General features: G+C 50.0%; 1 protein-coding gene across 1 annotated transcript; it reads left to right on the forward strand.

The window, feature by feature from the left end:
* Positions 1-550: 550 nt before the first annotated feature.
* On the forward strand, positions 551-21,450 carry tle3a (TLE family member 3, transcriptional corepressor a). Its single transcript, XM_062462417.1, is given in 24 exon segments — positions 551-1,023; positions 1,326-1,510; positions 2,037-2,137; positions 2,288-2,351; positions 3,565-3,609; positions 7,905-7,967; positions 8,200-8,304; positions 10,920-10,955; positions 13,066-13,270; positions 13,658-13,665; positions 15,330-15,452; positions 15,550-15,600; positions 15,743-15,895; positions 16,324-16,456; positions 16,587-16,756; positions 16,873-16,946; positions 17,087-17,126; positions 17,128-17,337; positions 17,468-17,715; positions 18,073-18,220; positions 18,511-18,517; positions 18,520-18,660; positions 18,831-18,907; positions 19,965-21,450. Coding segments are annotated over 23 exon segments (2,334 nt in total). The 5' UTR covers positions 551-1,023; positions 1,326-1,486; the 3' UTR covers positions 20,073-21,450.
* The last annotated feature ends 1,699 nt before the right edge of the window (positions 21,451-23,149 follow it).

The following is a 23,149-nucleotide window of genomic DNA, read 5'->3' on the forward strand; positions in this document are numbered from 1 at the left end:
TTTAACGAATTTATTTTGTTAAATGATGTGAAAAGAAAAGCCCGTACATAACCATACCTCAAAATGAAAGGATATAAGGAATAGACAGTATAATAATACATCTAAAAAATTTTTTTGAAAAATAAAGGGAGACCTTAAAAAATAGGCTATGAGTGTAAGGTAGTTTTAGCTCAACATTCTCGTCGGCAAAAATGTCGAATTATGTTGACTGTAAGGATGAGAATGATGTCATAGGGTTAGCTTGATTTGTCCTAAAGCGAACGCTTAAACTGGAATCAAGTGGAGGCATAACTACAATGTGTGGTACAAAGAAACGGGCAGCGGGACGTTCTCTAAAACAAAGAAGACAGAATCATTCATGAAATAAATAGCTGCCCAAACTATTAACGAGTGTTCGTGGTTAGTTGTGTATTGGCTCAATTGAGGGAAAAGCTCGTATCGTGTGCAGATTTTGTCCACCGGGTGTCCCAGGGTTTCAAAACGTATTTATCCTTGTATCATGAGCAAAAGCCCCACGTGGGGACATCGTTCTCTGATAGGTAGATGTAGCCGTATTCAATTGGAGTAATGCGATTGGACAGATAGAGGCGCTTTCACGGCAGTTCAGCCATCCCTCATGCTGTAGACTGTCTGTGTGTGGCACGGGGTAGATGGACAACAGGGAAATGTGAGATTGTCGAAGGAGTACCATATTACGCTTTTAAAGAATTTCAAACCTCTTAAAATCGAAAGAAAGATTTGAAAACATATTTTCGGATTACTACGCTTTTCACGCAAGCATTTTTTCTTAACAAGATTTCATTCTGGGAGGTTTGTAGCGAAGACAAAAGTAACCAGCCTGGTAAAACTAGCAAAACCAGACCAATTCGCCGAATTGGTGCGCGGTTGCGCTTCGGCGAGAAGATGTTTGTAGTGGTCAGCGAACATTCTCGCCATCCGGACTACAGTGGGAAGGATTAAAACACGTATTGTCCCTGGATCACACAAGTAGCCCACTTTCGAATATTGTGGAAGCATACACAGGTATGACGGTCGCTGAATATGCCAACAGTGTGATGTTGTTCACCTTCAGCCTTGCTAGCTAACAGTTAGCTAGCTAACGTTAGCAGAGCGCGAGCAGAACGCAGCATGACCCCTCTCAATGCTAAACATGGGTGGATGGACAAATCATACTTCTCAGTGTCGATAGTGTCGCTGCCTCCCACAAAAAAAAAGGTCATGGCTGCAAAGGTCTAGCTTGCAAAACCCATATTTACATATCTCTCTAGCGTTGATTGTTCACATTAGCACAACATTTGTTTAATTCTCTGTTTTTCAACCAAAAGATTATCCGCGTCATCAAGAATTGGACCAGGGGATTTTGTCGAGCTCGTCTTCACCGACCCTAGGCTTTGTGTCCGGCTGTTGTGATACTGGCGTGTCAGTGACTTTCTAATCACAGGACCGAAACGCCCGCTTCTTCGATAAACAAAGGATAGGTTTCAACATGTATCCTCAGGGCCGCCATCCAGTAAGTTGCTACTACATCTTATTTATTTAAAAGGCTAATTAGCCGACACAGATTGCATATTTTGCTTGTTAAAATGCACACGCTACACGAGTTCGGCTCATCAAACCACTTCCATCTCTGTGGTGTAGCCTACTGATCTAAGATGCGCATTTTGTTGATTTTTTTGGTGAGAACAATGTTCTTGTTCAGACACCAAATATGTCAACACCTGCTTTGAATTGTGTTCGTCGGTCTGACACATCCAGAGCCTTTAATCCATGTAAAATAATGCTGTGCCGAGGTTTATGTTTACGACTGCTACGCACCTTGAGCAAAAAAAATCCTGATTTATAAAATCGTATGTTATCTTACTGCAGTGGACATTTTATTTCCAAGGTCGCATAAATGTATACAGTAATAAATATTAAAACAATTTCATAATGTGGTGCACATAGGCCAGCCAAGACTTTCTCCGAAGTGAATTGCGAAGAATATTTATATACCTATTATCAGTGATGGGCTAATCTGATTTTCTGCCCAATTACAGGCACCGCACCAGCCAGGGCAACCCGGGTTCAAATTCACAGTAGCAGAGTCTTGCGATAGGATAAAAGATGAGTTTCAGTTCCTTCAAGCCCAGTACCACAGGTAAATACAACATCATCAAGGAAATCAAGTGTTGTATTCAGTGTTGACATTAGCAAGACAAAAAGGTGCAATTGTTACCCATGGCACATTGTATTCAAGTGGTTGAAAGTGAGAGATGCCTGGGAAGTGACACCTTGTCTTGTGCTTTAGTCTTAAGGTGGAGTACGACAAATTGGCCAATGAGAAGACAGAGATGCAGCGTCACTATGTCATGGTAAGATTATGTTTTTATTAAGAGACCAATTATGCCTCTAATTATGCTTCCGAGACCTGTTAGTGCTCTGCTTGGGGATGGTGTGACATAAAAGATTGTGTTTTCCTGCATGGTTGAAGGTGTGGGTGAGTGTCAGGTACCCACCTGAGAGCCCCTCCTCTTTGGGGACCTTGGTTTAGCTAACCACCTTATAAAAGGCTTCTGACAGGCAGGCAGGCAGGCAGGCAGCAGTGGGCTACAGGGCTACAGGGCTGAGGCTCCATTATAGACCGCCCCTGATCTACAGGGGTCAATGACTGCAGCGCTGCCCTCTGTGTGTGCTGATCTGATTATTCTCCTAGGAGACACTGTGCTCTGACATATGCATGGCCATAAATTAGGTGTGGGCTGACAGAGGTGGGCCAGAGCACTGTGTGGGAAAATGCACCACGGCAAACAAAATGGAGGCTGTGTTACCAGCTTCCTGCTGCTCAGTGGAAGTCTATAGAACGGGTAGTCTGTGATTTACTTGCTGTAACATGCATCTGATTAATACATAAAAAATACACAGGGGGGGAAACAAATCAGACATGATGAAATCATGGGAGCCTCCCTGTACAAGTGTATTCTGTTATCCTGGGTAAACAGGACTTAAACCAATACGCTGAGACTTAAGTTAAACATTCTTTTCACAGACAAAAAAAACATGTCATCCTGACAGGGAAGAGGTTAGGTAAACATGTAGGGAAGTATCCCACAGCCAGCACTGTCGGCTGGGAGGTGTCAGGTTACGCCAGGCCTCTGTTGCTCTGATCTCAGACAGAATGGCTCTCTTGTTTGAGAGTAATTTTCGAAGAAGCTAATGGACTGAATAATGCATTGACCTCATCAAACATGCGCTGACTGGGTAGCCATTTCTGCCCCAACCGCTGCTTGCAGTCTCTCCGGGTTAGGTTTCAGCCAGGCAGACTGACCTGGGCTGAAATATCAACAGAGTCAAGCAACCCAGTTAAGCTGATCAAACATATTTCTGAGACTTGAAGGTTGTAGATCAATAACTCTTCCTGTTGTCCAAAAAATAGACAACATATCCTTGTCATCAAGTAAAAAAATGCCCCGTCAGAAGAGATGGTAATGGTTATGTAACCAAGGTGATTTAAATGGTCCTATTATTTCAGTAGAAATCAATTAATTGAATGGCGTAACTAAACAAGTTTCTTCTTCTACATTACAGTATTATGAAATGTCCTATGGTCTGAACATCGAGATGCATAAACAGGTATGTACCCTCCCTGTGTGACCCTGGTGCCCCTCCACAGCACCCGGCCCAGGCTCACGCCAGACTGACGAGCGAGGCTGCAAGAGCAGATGCCACTCTCTCTCTCTTAGCTTGTGAACTGAACTGTGTATTGATTAAAGGAGCCGTAAACAGAAGGGGTCACTGAACAGGCCTTGGGAGTGATTTTGTGCAAACGTGCACGCGCACACACACACACAAACGCATTCCTTTTGTATAAGCTTTGAAGGCATCTAGTCAGACCACTGTGATAAGATTAAAGGTGGGACTTTGGAAATGGAGGCCTTTGACATGATGATGAAAGGGAGAGATATGCTGATCTCGAAGCCTTAAGCATTATTTACAGTTGGGTTTATCGGCTCCGGCACATGACGTGAGGGGAATTTCTCCAAGGGTAGAAATCTCTGTGAGATCACTGATCAGTCTTAATCACATCCCTTGGATGTGATTCCGAATCGTTAATGAAGAGAATCCGCTGTGTCCTGCGGTTTGGAGCACGTGTGAGGCTGGTGTCTGTCCCTCGTCCCCCCCGGCGAGGTTAATGACTGTGGAGCTGGTGGATTGGAGTGGAGGGGGTGATCCATCAATGTCTGGGCCCAGCCAGGGTGTCACACACGACACGTCTGTCAAGAGGTGGGGCTCTTCTGATAGCTTCTGTCAGGCACTTATCTCCAGCCAGGGGAGAGTGAAAAGGGGAGTGGGAGGGGATGAAAGAGGGAGCTGGGGGGAGGGGCGTTCGGTAGGTAGGCAGGGAGACAGACAGGCCGGCCAGCCCTGTGTAAACAGGTTAATCGACTGATCCATTTTAGTGCCTGACTTTTATCAGGAGCCTCAACAGAGCTGATGGAAGCGTGTGAATAATTCATTGGCGGAGCCCTAACCTGCTTTAAAAAAAAAAAAGTGTTTGTGAGCAAACATTGCCACGCCTCCTCCCACCTCCAACCAGAAGGCGGAGACAGGGAGGGGTTAACAGGTGGGGTTGGGATGGATTATTGGATGCACATAGGCATATTATTTTCCAGAAAGGGGATTTATTTTTTTAGTGATGAAATCCATTCCTCCAACTGTGGTTCCCCCCCCCCCCCCCCCATTACTGTGTGGAGGGATTTTCCGAGTGCACAGGAGCAGGGCTCAGATAGGCTGACGAGGTTGTATTTACTGATCCCCTCCCCCACGCTATATCAATAATGAGGAGGGACGGGAAGCTCATTTCTGCAGTCGGATGTCAATAAAGCAATTACAGTGTTTCCAGCTTATTGTCTGAGCTGCTCAAAGGGAGGGTACAGTTTAGCACGGTGTTTTTTTGGGGAGCTTACCTGTATTCTTTTGACCCGTCGCCGCACAAACACAGACTCCGACTGAGTCCACGCAGAGACTGTGTGTGCACAAGCTGAGGGTGGCGCAAGGAGCTTGTTGAATTATCTAAATACGGGGGCCTCAAGAAATGATTTGCTAAGGAGCTAACCATTTTTCTTGTGGGAGGCCAAAACAAACTTGGGGCCTGTCTGTGGAGCGAGCTTGCACTGCCCTCACAAAAGAGGAGTGTGGTGATGTGTGGTTGGTAGGCTCTGCTACACCTCCCCCACCTGCCCCATATCCTTCTGCATCAGCTAGCCGTGATGACTGGAATATATCAATGCAATCATTCATTTGGTGGGTGCAGTCTCGCTGTTAGTCTTGCAACAGTAGTTTTTTTTCATGGTGTTGCATTATAATTTTACATGGGTTTTGACTTGAAAAACGGGCTAGTCCAAGAAAAAAAGCTTGGTCTTTGAAAAAACTCCTGTTACTTCAGTAAATTGTCTCGTCTACTGGAAATGCTAAGGTTAAACCATTCAAATGATCCATGCATTCATTTAGAGGGATGCCTGCCGGCTGGCATTCTCAGAGTGGATCGATGCAGGTAAATTCAGATGTCAATTAACAATTTAGCCCGGACTGGCATCTTTATTTAGCAGACACCTGCAGTATCTTGTAGGCTAGACTAGACCCTAGCCTGGAGTGTCACTCCCGTTGTCACGAGGACTGTGGAGAGGGACGCTGTGAGAACACCGTCACCTCGGAGGCATCGTCATCCTGACGAGGTCAAGTTTTGTTTGTGGACTGATCATGTGACTGGAGCCACCAGTTGTTTTCTCTGCATTTAATGCTCATCAGTGGCTCACTCCTTTCCTCCCCTCCATTGCTGATAGCAACAGACAATGGCTTTCCAGAACGGCGCTGACAGGCCAGCCTGAGAGTGCTCTTAAAGCGGGTGCTAAACAGGTCCGAGTACCTGTAATTGTGTAGCCGAGCGCGAAGCTGGCCTCTCGAGAGCCGGGGCTGTCATTTGATTAAAGTGACAACAGCCTCGTTTTAATCTACTGTCTCCGCTCTGAACCTCCCTGCTGCCCCTCTCTCTGTCTCTCTCGCTCTCTCTCAGCTCACCGGAGTGAGGAGTTTTATGGACGTTTTCCACGTATATTTGCATGTTTTGAACTGTGACCAGGGACGGGTGGAAAGAAAAAAAGACAGTTGTTGAACGCGTCACCTCATGACCTCCCCAAGCCAGCTGTCACCATGACACTAAGTCCCAGAGGAATGTACTCTGTGCGGTCGAGGCCTTTTAACAAATCCTGTCAAATGTTCGACTGCTATTGACATGGCTTATCTCAACAAACAAGGATTACGCAAGCCAGCAGCTTTTTAACCATTTCCAAGGGCCATCTAGAGCTCTTATCGGAGCACTCACAGTATAGCATTAATGTTCGTGCTTGTTACACATCTTCATCCGTCCTTTCATCTCGTTATGAGATATAGAGCTTTGGGTCTGTTTGGTTTATGGCAGAAGACTAGGGACTTTTGTCTATTTCCAACAGCGGTGGATGTATTAAGTCTAGAGTTGATAAGTACCTTGCCAGTGATACATCACATAATATCAGTAGCTCCAGGCTCCTGCCAAGTGCTCTGTTGTTGAAGCTCTGTCCAGCTCAGTCCCAGAGCTGTGATGGCTATCTGGCTGCTGCAGGCTGGGTCTGGAGGGGTCTGTTCTGTTGGGCGTCACCCCCCCCCCCCCCCCCCATCTCCATGGCTGTGTTCAGGGAAGCCGTATATCCTGCTGCCAGAAGCGCCTGGCATTTGCGCCATGTGTGATAAATATGTGCCGGCCCTGCAGAGTACACTGGGCATAGCGTTCCGATGAAGAATCGGAGAGAATCACTGTGATGTGTTTGTGTTCCGCAGTGGCCTTGCGTTGAACTGCGGCTCATAAATTCCACCAATGATGTAGCTTTGGCAGTTTTTTTTTTTTTTTTTTTTTTCTTCAGCTTCCAAGTGAAGCTTCCGACAGGGGGCTAGGCCTGCAGGTGTTGGAGGGTGACCCTCCTCTCTCCCTGCCCCTCCTACCCATGCTCCCTGTACCCCCCATTCAGCTGCAGTGTTCATCTGATCGACAGCCTGAAAATTCAATATAATGACCGGCCTCCAAGCACGTAATATGATTTTAAAGCCTGTTACGGTCAAGCAGAGGTGCGATTTGCATAATGATCCCAGCAAGATAGGCTTGCTGCTGTTGCCATGGCAGTGAGGAGACAGACAGAAGAATGGAGGTTGGGCCCTTTGCTGGTGTTGATGGGAGCCCTGAGGGGCAGGAGTGGGTGGAGGAGGAGGAGGAGGGGGAGGGAGGGAGGGCTTGAAAAAAAGACTAGGGCTACAGGAAACGGGCTTTAAACAGAAGACCACCACAATACGGTTACAGTGCTATTGATCCCAGACCAGTGATGTGCGACCCAAAGCCCATCATGGCCTGCCTATACAGTTAGCTTAATCAATAGTAGCACTTGTAATTACACCCACGGCATCATTTTTCAGACAGCTCATGTAAATAAACAGACTGTGCAGTCTGGCGTGGGTCTGAGTTATTTCCTGAAGAGGGGGCCCCGTGGTTTGACTCTGAGGTTAACTGCAGCAGACAGTGGAGTTTGAGATAAGAGGAAGCAGGGAGGAAAGGATGCTCTTAACACAGCAACACTCTGCTCTGCTCTGCTCATATCCGCTCAGTCTGGAGAGCACTCTCCACACAGCTGTGCTCCGTCCCCCTGGGCTCTCCTAATGTTTTAACTATTTCAAATGTCAATATCATGCTGTTTAGAGGATGTCGAGTCAAGCAGTTCTGATTGCCGCAGTAATTGACATAATCGGTGTAAACATTAAAGGGGGGGAGGGGGGGGGGTTGAATGAAGTAACTCTGTTGAAGATCTAAATGTGGTTTTCTGTTTCTGTGTTGTTGTTTTTTCCAGACGGAAATTGCCAAACGGCTTAACGCAATTTTAGCTCAAATTATGCCTTTTCTGTCACAAGAGGTGAGTTTTTCAAGTGATCAACATTTCAATGTCACACACATGCCAAAGGTGGCGGTTATGGTAGTCATATTATGTAATCTAAAGTTACACCCCCCAAAAAATGTAAGGTTAGTTTTTAATGAATAATTGTGCATGCCAAGTGTTGGCCTCTTAAAGGCAGTAATGCAGTGAATATCCCGTGTGTATTAGTCAGTTAAATGTGTCCTTCATTAAGACGTGTTTGTTCCCCCAGCACCAGCAGCAGGTGGCTCAGGCTGTTGAGCGTGCTAAGCAGGTGACTATGACAGAGCTGAATGCCATCATCGGGGTACGTGGACTTCCCAATCTGCCTCTGACCGTGTGTATACCTCCTTTTATACCTTTTACACCTCCATGGCCACTGGAAGACCCGCACGCACACGCACGCACACGTACGCACACGTACGCACACGTACGCACACGTACGCACACGTACGCACACGTACGCACACGTACGCACACGTACGCACACGTACGCACACGTACGCACAAATGATTGAAAACATTCTGCTCAGGGGCGTTATGCCATTCAAGGTTGGGGCTCCACCAAATGAAATGGTTTGATAAATGAAAGTCACCAAACCAAATTTAGCTCCTTTTCAAGAGAGGTGGCAGCAGTGTAGGAGATGCTGTAGTGCTGGAGCACTTTAAGATTTGCTTCAAATGTAAAGTGCGTTACAAATAAAATCTATTATTATTATTAGTGTAGACGAGAGGGAGTGAGCGAGTGTAATCTTCAACAGCCATAACAGCACCAGAAATTGACAAATATCTCTAAATAAATAGACAATATTTACCCCCATATAAAGTGGGAGATTACTTATGATATATATATATATATATATATATATATATATTCAACCATTTATATATTCAACCATTTATATATTCAACCATATATATATATATATATATATATATATATATATATATGCATATGTATATGCAGTCCTGGGGAAGGACCCCGATGCCCCATGTTCTAACTGTGCCCACCAGAGTTTTGGCTCGCATGACTCCCCTGATTCTGTTTGTTTCCATGACTTAGACCACATACAGTTAACAATTACCTAGAGAATACAGAACACCGTCAGCCCCCCACAAAGTGCAGGTTTTCCCTGGTCATGGATTCATTTTACTGTTTAAAGATTGTGTTATTGTTATACTGTGTCATGTTGTCTGAAGAGCTAGGGTTTAGGGCGGGTCAGGTCAGGCCTGTTGGCTCATGTTCTTGTCTCGGTGGCATCGTCACTGTCTGGTTGTGTAATTATAAAGCCAGAGATCTCTGGAGATCCCCCCCTGCTGTATGTGTTGCTTTAATTGGCTATTGTTTTAACAAGGAGGCTCATCCCTTACTGCCGAGCTGGATAGCTGTGGGAATTGAAGGCAGGGGAGAGGGGGTAGAGGTGAACAACACTGTATACCTGGACAGTATTCACCAGCACACACACACTCACGTAGTCAGTAATCAGCCCTTACTGCCGTAGCTCATTTCTGTAGCAGCACACAGCATGCAGTCTTGTTCAGACCTCATCTACCATCTGCTCTTCATTGATCACCAACACCAGCCCTTTTAGTCCCACTGTATAAATGATTAGACTTCCCCGCAATCAAAGCTCACGTTATCAGCGATCTTGTTATGACACAAGTTCACCCTGCTCTGACCTTAGCTGCCTTCTCATTGAGCTCTCTTACATGCACAGGAGGTATGTTGCACTGCCTGTCGGAGGGCCCATATTGAAATTCAATGACCGCCCCCCGTGACCTTATGCTCCTGGGTAATGGCTTCCAGAAATGGCTCTGATTCGATTGTCTGAGGTGATGTAGTGTTATTAGATTTTAGCCTACAGAGCAATGCCTTGATTACACCTTAACCATGTAAGCAGGGCTGTCGCATGGAATTTACCTGTGTCGTGTTGTTATTGGGCGAAATAATTGATTTATTATTAGTTGGGAATTCTTCTTTAACCTTTGAACAGCTCAAATCAGTTACCAGTATCAGTAACCACTCTCATTATCTGGCCACTGTCAGCGGTTATTGGAATGTAGGTAAATGTCCAAGGTTGGGGGGGGGGGGGGGGGTATAACAGCACAGTGATTCCCAGTATATGGCCCAATTTGGCTGTATCCCTTGTTCTGAAACATTGAGTACATTTGTTTGCACACCCCGGTGTGGGGTTGTGGAGGAGGGGGGGGGGGGGTGCGAATGCGTAGTAACCATTAGTAATTCATGAAGGAGTGGCTCTGTAGACATGCCAAAGGCCTCATGCATATTATAGAGCAAGGTGGGGTGAAGGGAGCGTGCCAGCGAGCAGGAAGCCAGCAGCATGTCTTATTGATGGGACGGGAGGGCCGGTAATAGGATGCATCTAGGCCAGCTGCTGCTGGTGAGGGGCTGCCGCCCGGACACCTCACATTAGACCGCTCTCTCATTGGTGGAGAGCCAGGGCTGTGGGGCTAGCCAGCGACCTGCTAGCACGGACCTGGGTGCATGGCTCTTAACCAGCCTTGTTTGTCAGTTGGAATATCCTGTCAGGAGAATGATGCGTTTGGAGTATCCTCTCCCGTTGTTGAGTTCATTTAGCTAGCATTAGCATTTAGCTGTTGACTGCCTTTTTATTTTATTTTTGGCTGATGGGGCTATAGGGAAATAAGTCCTGTGCTAAACGTAATTACTACCCATGGAAGTGTAGTCCTAGCTTTTCAGTGGGTTGCCATTTTTACAGTGATGATTACACTTGGAGCATCTAGCTCATTAGTGTCTGTCATGCATGTGGCCTGATCTGTGGTTGTTACACATAGGTCTGAACCTGTCACTCTCCTCCCTCCCTCCCTCTCTCCCTCTCTCCCTCTCTCCCTCTCTCCCTCTTTCCCTCTCCCTCTCTCCCTCCCTCCCTCCACCCATCGCCTCTCTCCCTCCCTCCGTCCCTCCCCCAGCAGCAGCAGCAGGCTGTCTACCCAGCAGCTCTCATGGTCAGTGTTACACACAGATGGCCCCCTGTAGCATTTGCTGGAGCTATTGGGCTTGCTAGCACAGAGAGGAGCTTGAGGGGCTTATGCATGCTGCATGCTATTCCTCCAGGAACTGCCAAAGTGCCCATTGACGTTTCGCCATTTTGTGCCTGAAGTGAAGTCGTTTTGAGCAAAAACGACAAATGAGCTTGGCTGCTATATTCACACACTGAAATAAAGATGAGCACAAAGAGCAGGTCTTTATCTAGGAATATTGAATTAGAGGGAATAGGCTTCCTTTCTTGCTTTATTATTGTCTCCATTTGTGGCCCTCTAATGAGGGCTGTGGCTGATCAGCCATGCATATTACCCATCAGTGCCTCATTAAGCACAATGAGCAGGGATGGGGCTCCCCTGCCAACAAACTGGCTGCTTAATTTCCCTCATGGACCTAATATCATATCTCACACACCCACACACACACACACACACACAAATCTTGTATGCACATTTTATAATTGGATTGGCAGCCCTGGAGTTGAGGGGAAGGTTGCAAGTTCATCTCCCTTATGACACCCCGCGCTATAGCCATTCTCAACCCTACCTGCGGTGTAGATAATGTGAAAATCTAGAAGCAATTACCCCTCCCCCTCCCTCCAGAATGACAGCTGATGGACATATTGGTATTGTTGTGCCCTTTCATAGTGCAGGCCCAGTGTGTGTACAAGCTTGATGAAAAAGTAATATTTCCTTGTCTCACAAGTGAAGTGGGTTTGATAACCAAGTGAAGGCCAATGCATCACACCATGACACGTCCCTGATGGGTTCCTCCATCCATTACGACGGCCCTGATCTTCTGGACGTGACCAGAAATGGTCACTGTTGGAAACCAGACTCGTAAACTCGCTCTGGATAAGAGCGTCTGCTAAATGACTAAATGTAAATGTAAAAAGAGAGTCAGAGAGCCATAATAACATCTGAATTATTCAGCTGGCTTGTAGACTGTAATAAATTGTGGATGTCTTTATTGGTGGCTTGGCTAAGTATTATTTAACCTTGCTTTAAACTGCTTACTTCCTTACTGAGTGCCTTTTAACTGCCATCCATTTTCCCGTGCCTTTCAAATATTGATGGGGGAGTATTGGAGGCTTGGCTCGGTGCCAGGCAAGGACCCTGGGTCTCCGTGCCAGGCAGGGACCCTGGGTCTGGGCTGCCAGGCAGGGACTCTGGGTCTGGGCTGCCAGGCAGGGACTCTGGGTCTGGGCTGCCAGGCAGGGACTCTGGGTCTGGGCTGCCAGGCAGGGACTCTGGGTCTGGGCTGCCAGGCAGGGACCCTGGGACAGTGTAGCTTGCCAGCCACATGTGCCCGCTCCAGCAGCAGCTGCTGGCTCTCGCTACTATCGGATTGTCGAAGTTTGGGTTTGTGGCTTTACTCATGTGCTGCGCATCCACCCGAGTGAATGTGAAGGGAGTTGACATGCACGGCTGCTTTGTGAAGGGTTTTAAAGAGCAGGTGGTTGTTTATCCCCCGCAGGCTGACAGATAGATTCCCGTGCCTCCTCTGGGAACCCCCCCCCCCCCAGCTTACTGACCAACTCACTGACAGCTGAGGCAGCGTGAAATACGCTAGTTTACATCAAGCAGAATGCTAACTCCACAGATAACCCCTCGTTTTGACGAGCGCGGCTGGCTTGAGGAGGCTCTCGTTGACTTCCATTGTGCAGTGATTAATCCAAAGCTTTAACTAACTTTGCTGAGTGAGTTCTTCTGCTCCCCGGCGTCCCGCCAACACCCCCCAGTATCCTGCCTCCGACGTGTTGAGCAGTTGACGGTCGTTAGTTATAACTTGTATTTTCCTCACAGCACATCTGAGGCTTATGCCCCACCACCCCACAGACTGGTATGAAAATAGCTCTGAGAGGGATTGCTCTCTTGATCCTGACGGTAATAGATGTGTGAATGTGCTAATACTCGCCCGCCCCTCTCGCTGCGCAAATGGGGGGTTTAACTGATCAGCTCGCGTGTAGTGCATGGCGTCTCTTTATTCTCTTTCCCTCCGACCCACTTGTGGTGTGTCTCGTGTTGTCTCGTCCGCCCGCCGCCCCCCCCCCCCCCCCCCCCCCCCCCACAGCAGCAGCAGCTCCAGGCACAGCACCTCTCCCACGCTGCCCACGGCCCTCCCATCCAGATGCCCCCTCACCCCTCGGGCCTGCAGCCCCCCGGCATCCCCCCGGTGACGGGCGCGGGCTCTGGCCTCCTGGCCCTGGGAGCCCTGGGCAGCCAGGCCCACCTGCCCGTGAAGGATGAGAAGAACCACCACGATCTGGAGCACAGAGGTGAGGAGAGGGGGGGCCTTCTCCAGACTACTTAGAGCTTTCATGATAACATGACTGACAGCGTGATAAGTGTAAAAACTTGGATGGGGGTGGGGGTGAAATGATTCATCTGGAGAAACTGAGTTAGTCCATGCTCCAAGGTCCCCTAGGTAAGAGCTATATCCTGTCTGCTCACATTCTGTGTGGGTAATGAACTGGTACATTCTCATGCCCATGACTGGACAAGCTATTCAACGACTCCAATCACACCGTGATAAGAAAGCCCTGTAGGCAAATCTCTCACTTAACCACCAGCATCTGTTATGATATGCTAACTGACTTGTGTTTTCCTTTGCATGACTTGGCTAATCATCTTCTCCCCCTTCCATGGCTGGTTCCTGTAATAAGAGAGCACGGTGAGTCCTCCAGTGGTGTGTGTGTGTGTGTGTCGCATGTAAGAATGCTTTCAAAATCAAGAGCATTTCATTCATAATTCACCGTTAATGTCAAGTGAGATTTCTTGCTAAAAACACACTAAAGCCCCATGTTCAGCCAGCATCCTAATCTGCGCTCAATAAAATGATTAATGGGAAATGAGGTTTGCAATATAAGCCATGTGCATTTAATCCAGAGGGGAAATGACTTGTATCACGCTAGAGAGATTAGCAGCTCTGTAATTTCATCACAATTAAAGAAAGGCTTGGACTTCCCTACTTAAAAGATTTATCTGATCCCTTCCAGTGTCTCCCTTGTGTACCAGCCCTCCATCTACTCTCTGGCATTTTGATAAATATTTATGTGCACAAATGCAGAATTGTTTTATTTATCATTTTTGGTACTCTAACCCGGTGCGCCCCCGACCTGCTAAAGCATTTGTTTGTATGGCTGTGATCTCTGATGGCTCGTGATGGGCTCTGCGAGATTGTGTTTCTGTCGGCTGGGCCTGCTGAATGGGTGCAGTCATGTCTGAAGAAATGGAACTCCTGGGGCGATTAGCAGGACTGTTTTGTTGCCGCGCAGGTCATCTGATAGCATAGTGGTGACTTTGGTTAATGAGTCACGCTAAGCATCTCTTGAAAAGGTCAGCCATTATAGAGACAGTGGCCCTTTGCCCAGACAGCTAGTCCCATCGCCCTCTGTCGACTCCACCGGGCTGCCGTTTGAGCTCTGGACCTCAGAGGAAGAGACAAGGGACTCAGGAAGAAGACTCGGACTGTTTACAGGCCAACAGAACTCCCGTAAAGGCCTGTTGGACACCTGCCTGGTCCCTTCCAGCATATTGACTTTTAGAGTGAGCTGTCCCAGCGTGTGTGGGCAGCCAGTGAGGAGAAGCACCAGTTGGTCCCACGCTGCTGTGCCCACTGGCAGGATCTAGACCCCCCCCCTCCCCCTCTTTCTTTATCTCTCCGCTCAGAGGCCTGCCGTTAAAAGCCGAGTGCAGCTGACATGGTGCCCAAGCACGCCACAGCAATCAATGGCCGTTGCCCACGCCCCTCTCTCTGTCTCTCTCTCTCTCTCTCTCTCTCTCTCTCTCTCTCTCTCTCTCTCTCTCTCTCTCTCTCTCTCTCTCTCTCTCTCTCTCTCTCTCTCTCTCTCTCTCTCTCTCTCTCTCTCTCTCTCTCTCTCTCTCTCTCATCTCTATCCCTCTCCCCCCCCCCCCCCCCCCCTCTCTCTCTCTTTGTCTCGCTCGGCGGCGCTGACTAGAGAAAGAGCCTCTGTTCAGCACCAACACACACACTGCTCATGTCCCTGTGTTTGTTGTCCGGTTGTGAGAGGGGAGGAGGGAGAGGAGCCCAGGGAACAAGCTCCCCCTTCAGCCCAGATAAGGGCTCATTCTGCCGGGGGTACAGGGCCAGGCCTGTGTGTGAGATGAAGCTTGGCTGGTGTCAGGGTACTGTCTGGAGCGGTCTCGCAGTTGGCTTGTTAAGAATCTGTGGCATCTCTGGTTCTGGGGACTGGATGCTTCCTGTGTTTGGATTGGAGCCGGTTGTCCTGAATGCACATTAGCATGGTGGGGGATACTGCTCGATGGCTGTTTCTTGGAACTGTAATAAACCCTGTATGCGCTTTGTCCTTGCAGAACAACTCAATATCCCCCTCGGACAGCCTGCGCACGGCCAGCGAGAAGCACCGCAGCTCCTCAGACTACAACATGGACTCCAAGAAACGCAAAGTGGAGGAGAAAGACAGCATGAGTCGATACGTACGTCACCACCGCCACTCAGGCCCTGAGCACGAGCTACGCCACCAGGTCGGGGAAGTCCCATCTCTTGACCCCTTTCCCCTTCTCCCCTCCACAGGACAGCGACGGCGATAAGAGCGATGACCTGGTCGTCGACGTGTCCAACGAGGTGAGGGCACCACTTGATTGGCCGGGCGGGGCGGGGTGGGGGGGGAATATGACGTTGTCGACCTGAAGATGTCAGCGTTACACGCCGAGCATACAGCCGTGTAGTCACCCCGCCGTGTGTCTGTCCCCCCCCCCTCCCCCAGGACCCTGCCACCCCACGGGCCAGCCCCGCCCACTCGCCCCCGGAGAACGGCATCGACAAACCGCGGCCCCCGAAGAAGGACACGCCCACCAGCCCCGCGTCGGTGGCCTCCTCTGGCAGCACGCCGTCCTCCAAGACCAAAGAGCACAGCCAAGTACATGCAGCTCCCCAGCACTGGGTTACTACTGGGAGGGGGGGGGGGGGGGTTCAAATCTAGGACAGCCAACGAAGGCCCTTCAGTGGCTTTAGTAGTGGCTGTCTGTTCCCTCGGCCGCGTTTTAAGTACATGACTAACCGTCAGGGATAATAATGTCCTGCAGCAGGATCAGCCAGGTTCTCTCTTAATAACTCAGTGTATTTAACTATTCCAGGATCGCCCCCCCCCCTTAGAAAAAAAAGATTAAACCAAAAGCAGCAAGGGATGAGGGGGGAAAAAATGTCTATTGTAGAGGTAATAGGGTTTGGAATAAATAGCAGTTTAGAGCTCTGCAGGACTTGTCAGAGATGGGATTAAGTTCAGTTTGTGTCTGGCTTTTGGTTTGTGACTCAGTTCTCTCTCTCTCTCTCCCCCTCCTGCTACAGAATGACAAGTCCTCAACGCCTGGTCTCAAGTCCAACACGCCGACCCCCCGCAGCGACGGCCCCACCCCTGGCACCAGTACCACCCCTGGGCTGCGGCCCATCCTGGGCAAGCCCACAGGCATGGAAGCCCTGGGTTAGTGCTCCCCTCACACCCAGCCCCCTCTGAAAGCCAAGAGCTCTGCTGGCAGCCTCGTTTCCATCTCATCTGTTTGTGGCTGGACTCAGTATTGGACTGACCCCCCCCCCCTCTTCTCTCTCGCCAGCTGCCCCTGCTCTGCGGACGCCCCTCTCCATCGCAGGCTCGTACCCTACTCCCTTTGCCATGATGGGCCACCCGGACATGAACGGGGGTCTGACCAGCCCGTACGCAGGCCTCCACATCTCTCCTCAGATGAGCGCCGCAGCCGCTGCCGCCTACGGACGATCGCCAATGGTAACCCCCCCCCCCCCCCGCGCTCCCTCCCCCCCTCCGTGCTTTCACGCGTCACCATGTTAGAGGTGAGGCGTGCGGCGGGGCTGACGGCAGCCGTGTCCTCTTCTGTTTTCTAGGGCTTCGATCCGCACACACCACATGAGAGCTCCCGGCCTTCAGCCAGTCTCACCTCCATCTCTGGGGGCAAGCCGTAGTGTCCCCTCTCCCGGCCCCCTCTCTCTCTGTCTCAGTCCTGTGTCCTGTGTCAGCCAGCTGAAGGCCTCTCTCTCTGTCTCAGTCCTGTGTCCCGTGTCCTGTGTCAGCCAGCTGAAGGCCTCTCTCCTGTCTCAGGGCCTACTCCTTCCACGTCAGCGCCGACGGGCAGATGCAGCCCCGTGCCCATCCCCCCCGACGCCCTGATTGGCCCGGGCATCCCACGCCACGCCCGCCAGATCAACACGCTCAGCCACGGCGAGGTGGTGTGCGCCGTCACCATCAGCAACCCCACGCGCCACGTCTACACGGGGGGCAAGGGCTGCGTGAAGATCTGGGACATCAGCCAGCCAGGCAGCAAGAGTCCCGTGTCCCAGCTGGACTGCCTGGTGAGCAGCCGTCCTCGCCGCAACGCGTTGAGACGGGGTGGAGGATATGGGAAGAACCCCGAGTATCTATGCCCAGACCTCATGTTCCTGTATTGATTCCCCCCACCCGCTGCCCTCCCCTCTGCCGCAGAACCGGGATAACTACATCCGCTCCTGCAAGCTGCTGCCAGACGGCCGCACATTGATCGTGGGCGGGGAGGCCAGCACGCTGACCATCTGGGACCTGGCCTCCCAGACGCCGCGCATCAAGGCGGAGCTCACCTCCTCCGCCCCGGCCTGCTACGCCCTGGCCATCAGCCCCGACGCCAAGGTCTGCTTCTCCTGCTGCTCCGACGGCAACATCGCCGTCTGGGACCTCCACAACCAGACCCTGGTCAGGTAGGTCCCACATCCCCCCCTCCCGTCCACAGGAGCAGTGCTCTGAAGGCTTCACGCTGGGCTGATGGAGCGCAGTTTCCACAGGTGGTGTTTTTGAGTCTGTGAGCATGTAAAGACGCTTCTCTCTTGCTCTCTCTTGCTCTCTCTCGCTCTCTTGCTCGCTCTCCCTCTCTCTCTCTCTCTCTCTCTCTCTCTCTCCCTCTCTCTCTCTCTCTCTCCCTCTCTCTATCCCTCTCTCTCTCTCTCTCTCCCTCTCTCTCTCGCTCCCTCTCTCTCGCTCTCTCTCTCTCTCCCTCTCTCTCTCTCTCTCTCTCCCTCTCTCTCTCTCTCTCCCTCTCTCTCTCTCTCATGTCACAGGCAGTTCCAGGGCCACACGGACGGCGCTAGCTGCATCGACATCTCCCACGACGGCACCAAGCTGTGGACCGGGGGCCTGGACAACACGGTGCGCTCCTGGGACCTGAGAGAGGGCAGGCAGCTGCAGCAGCACGACTTCACCTCCCAGGTAGGGTCGTCCCCGTCCCCACACACACACACACACACACACACGCACACACACGGCAACAGTCAGGGAGTCAGATGGCTGAGCGGTTAGGGAATCAGGCTGTTAATCAGAAGGTTGCCGGTTCGATTCCTGGCCGTGCAAAATGACGTTGTGTCCTTGGGCAAGGCACTTCACCCCTACTTGCCTCTGGGGGAATGTCCCTGTACTTACTGTAAGTCGCTCTGGATAAGAGCGTCTGCTAAATGACTAAAATGTCCATCACGCTCACTAACGTCTGTCCCGTTGACCAGATCTTCTCCCTGGTTACTGTCCGACGGGCGAGTGGCTGGCGGTGGGCATGGAGAGCAGCAACGTGGAGGTGCTCCACCACACCAAGCCGGACAAGTACCAGCTGCACCTGCACGAGAGCTGCGTCCTCTCGCTCAAGTTCGCCTATTGCGGTGAGTCCAGCCCCAGGGGGGCCTGCAGCCCGTTCCCCCCCCCCCCCCCCCCCAGTGGCTGTTTTTTGCTTCGGTGTCTTCTTCCTGTAAAGGTCACTGTAGGTAGTACAGCTCTTAGATCCATTACCGTGGCAAGGTGGCCTGTTTATGCTGTGTTCTGTCCTCTCCAGGTAAATGGTTCGTGAGCACTGGGAAGGACAACCTGTTGAACGCTTGGAGGACTCCGTACGGCGCCAGCATATTCCAGGTATGCAGATCGATCCAGTCTGTCTGTGGATGCAGACAGACTCAAGCCGGCGACCGCTGCCTGCCTGGCCCTGTGCTATCAGTGAAAACCTAACCTGAAGTATTGACCAGACGAGTTCAGTTTGAGAAGGACAATCGGGGCGGAGATTGGATGTCATTAGAATCTAACATAGCCTCGCAGTCAGCACTTAACTTCAAATACTTATGGAGCATGCTCAGGTCTTGAAGGTCCCGTGACATAAACATTTCACTTTAAGAGGTTATTTAACCCTTGTGTTATCTTCGGGTCATTCTGACCCATCAGTCATTGTGACCCACCGTCGTATTGCGACAACTTTAGCGCATACAAAAACAAAGTGAAGCATTTTCTTTTAACCGTTGGGCTGTCTCAGACCCCCCACATTGCAAAGGTTAAAATAAAATGATTTTTATTTGTTTTTGTATTGGGTAAACACAACGATGGTTCGTTATGAATTTTTGGGTCATGTGACTCGAAGGCAGCACAAGGGTTAACATTAATATGAGTTCCCCTAGCCTTCCGTAGGTCCCCCAGTGGCTGGACATTTTGATAGGTGTAAACCAAGCCCTGGGTATTCTTCTCCGCCTTTGAGAAAATTAAAGGCTCCAAACGCTCCAATTTGAAAAGGTTCCTCTTATGTCGTCATAAGGAGGAAGGTTACCTCCCCTTTCTCTGCTTTGCTCGCACAGAGAATTTGGCCCCTCAATGAGAAAATGAGCAACGACTGTGCAAGCGCGATATTAGTTTTTCCTCGAGACATCATGGCTTGCATGATCGAAGCATGGCAGTTAGCCCCGCCTCTTTCTTCCTCATAGCATTTAAAGCTACAGACACAGAAATGGCACGTCCTGAGGAAAGCTCATTGTGGGACTGCTCGTAGTGCCTGTAATTCTGCACCACGGCTGAATTTCGGGAGAGAGGCTTCAGATACAGTATTAGGGGACCACTAAGGCCTATATAAAAACATCCAAAAACAGCATGCCATGGGACCTTCTGAGAAAAGGTTGAATCCCATCTAAAGCTCATCTCCCTGTTTCAGTCCAAGGAGTCATCCTCGGTCCTGAGCTGTGACATCTCAGCGGACGACAAGTACATCGTGACGGGCTCCGGTGACAAGAAGGCTACTGTGTACGAGGTCATCTACTAGATGGAAGCTGCAGTGGATCGGAGCGCGTCCTGCTCAGGAACAGGACCCCGCTCCTCCCCCCTCCCCCCCCCCCATCTACCCCCTCCTCACAGACAGCATGGATGTGGCCTGCAGCCCCCTGGGTGAACTGACTGGAGGGAGGGGCCTGGCTGGGCCGGACTGGACTGGACCGGACCAGACTGCACATCTATGGCCCAGGATAGCTGTGTCCCTCTGCCCCTGTTATCCCATCACTCATGCGACTTAACACACCTCCCAAGGCACTAGTGAAGAAAATATTGTCTCACTGTTTTCAGTTTATTGGATTTTTTGTTTTTTTGGGTGTCTTTTTGAACACGGCGGGACAGATCCGTGACGTAACAAGCGGCGGCTCCCTGCTCTGGAGCTTCTCTCTGGAGCTCCTGTGAAAAGTGTACATAATGGAGTAATAAAAGGCCTTTTATAGATTTATATTTTGGTGTCCAGTTACGCTTGTGATGGTTCTTACTTGTTCTCTCCTTGATTCTCGGTTCCGCCCCCTGGGGGATGGAAATTAGATTAGGACTTTGTAAAAGGATATTCTATTTCAGTTTTTTTTTTTTTTTTTTTTCATGCCTTTTTCAAGTTCGTTTTCCAGGCTGACCTTTTCGGAAATCTAATTTGGATTTTTCTCCCTGAAAAAAAACTTTTTTGCTTATTAGAACACGTAACCGGGACATTTGAACAGATTCTCTGGATTGTAACCGTGGAGAACTCTGGGAAATGCCCCAGTCTTCAGACTGAACCATCAGAGAAGCAGGAATCCTGGACCAGGAAGGGGTGGAGGGAAGGCTCGGCCTGTCGCTTATCTGTGCCCGACAGCCCTGGTCCAATCAAATGAATCCTAGAGAAAAAAAAGGACACCAAGGAACACAGCTGCTAGATTGACTGTAAAAAAATGGTGCTTCTCTGCACAAGCAGCCCTCTGGAAGATCATTGGTGTGCTTTGGGTGGGGGGGTGGGGGGGGGGAGGGAGGGTCTATGCTCTCAATTGACTGTCCAATAACCTGCTTGTGCAAATTGTTCTGTGCTCACCATGGCTTCATCCCAAGTCATCAGTCTTTAATAGTTCGATTACCTGTCTTGACTGCCTGTACGGTAACTGATATGCAAGGGTTACACTGAAGTAGTCAAACGAGTCTAACAACTTTGTTCCTGTTTGATATGCTCTGTTTACTTTTTCCACTTCATGATGTGCCTGTGTCATGGCCCTCTCGTGGGCCAGCTTGAATGATCTCTTATTCATAGACACATCAGATCATGTAGCAAACTGTCATCATCACTGAGGATATGTACAGTTGTTGATATTTCAATAAACTGTTTTTGATATAAAAAATATAAAAATAAACGACTTTCTCTTCAGAAACGGTCTCTAGCATCTCCGGTAATGCAATATTTGTCTTTTGCACGCTTCTTCAAACACCGTAAACACGAGCATGCAACACGGTATGACCGTTTTGGTTGATAAGCAGCCTCAGAAAAGCTAGTATGTTTGAAAACAAGCCGGCGTTGTGAGTGACTGCATGAGTGCCTCTGTCATAGAGCAGGCACAGAGGACGCGCCCTGTGTTGTGTGTCCACAGAGCTAAACGGTTGCGCTTCACTCGGTTCCTTTGAAAACAGGAAACGTCTCCAGTAGCTCGGCGGGAGGCCCTGGCTCCAGTGCTGACTCACAGACACGCTGACGTTACATGGACGTGCAGCAGTAAATGGCTGTAAGTGCATCCAGAAACATGCTAACCTCCTGGGGGGAGCAGAAGACAGGGGGAGCACGGGAGGAACCTCCAGGGGTTTAGAAACTCTTCTGGTTCTGGTTGAGGGGCAAATCCTTCCTGGCACTTAGTGGAGCCGCTCCATTAATATTTGAGGTTTGAACTTAATGTAACTTTTAAAATGTCACTGGCAGAGGTGTAATTACCGTCAGCCGTCGTGACGCCGGTGCTCTCGTCACCTGCTTACCGGCAGGTATGGAATGCCTCGGCATAATGGCATTAATATTAAACTCGCGCCTTGTTCTGAGGGGAACGGTAACGATTAAAAGGAAACCCGTACATGGAAAGAAGAAAACTCCGCTCTTCAGTTCTCGAGTGGCCTTTTGGCGGTTGAGTACTTTATGGTGGGTCGAGATGAATGACCCTGTCCCTCCGCTCGGGCTCTTAAGGTCCCTCTCTGTGAGCTCCTCACGCTGCCGCCTCTTCAGGGATGTTGTTGTTGGATTATAAAAGCTGGGCCGGATGCTTTCAGCATGGAGGCCACTGCCATGCTCTGCTCTCACGGGTTTGTTTGTTACAGACTATAGTCTTTCTTTACCCCCCCCCCCCCCCCACATCTCTGAAGTGTGCACTTCCTGAGTGCCTTGGTCATCAGCCCTCGCCGCCCGGGCCGGGCCTTTTCTTACTCACTTACTCAAACAGTGGAATATCTGGAGATGAAAGGTTGGCGCTTCGAGAGCCCCCAGAGCTGGACACTGAGGAGGTCATTGTACAGCCGTCTGCGGATCTGCGTTTGAGTGGAGAGCTTTCATCAGGCTCTCGTGTGAAGGCCCAAGGCAGTCTGCTCTTTTTAGGGACATGTTCTCAGGGATTAAGAGTGGCCCAAGAGGTTTACAGCCAAGAGGAACCCAGACCAGGATCTCATTTGGCACTATATGAGCCATGGCACATGGCACCTCCTTACTTGTCGCGGTGTCTTATCACGCTGAAGTGCATTCCCGTGTCTGTCGACGTCTCGGTGTGTGTCCTTGATTGTGGATCCCCGTCCACCCGAATTCTGGCAGTTTCGTTTGAATGATGGAATCTCTTCCACCCAATAAACACAGACACGGGGTTGGGGGGGGGGGTTCAATAGAGAGGGACTGGCACTGAAATGCAGAATCATAATCCCCTAATCACCTGAGTATTGCCAGTCCCGGGTTTTTTATCTGCAATGGATGTGAAAGCCCCCAGTGCCTAGTGATTACAGCGTTTGATCTGGGTAATAATGTCTTTACTGTTGCCCTGCCTGGGGCCTGGAGGCAGTGCAGCTCTAATCCACAGTGCATTCTAGTGGAATCGCATTACA

This window comes from Osmerus eperlanus, chromosome 5, assembly GCF_963692335.1.
Source record: "Osmerus eperlanus chromosome 5, fOsmEpe2.1, whole genome shotgun sequence".
NCBI classification, from domain to species: Eukaryota; Metazoa; Chordata; class Actinopteri; order Osmeriformes; family Osmeridae; genus Osmerus; species Osmerus eperlanus.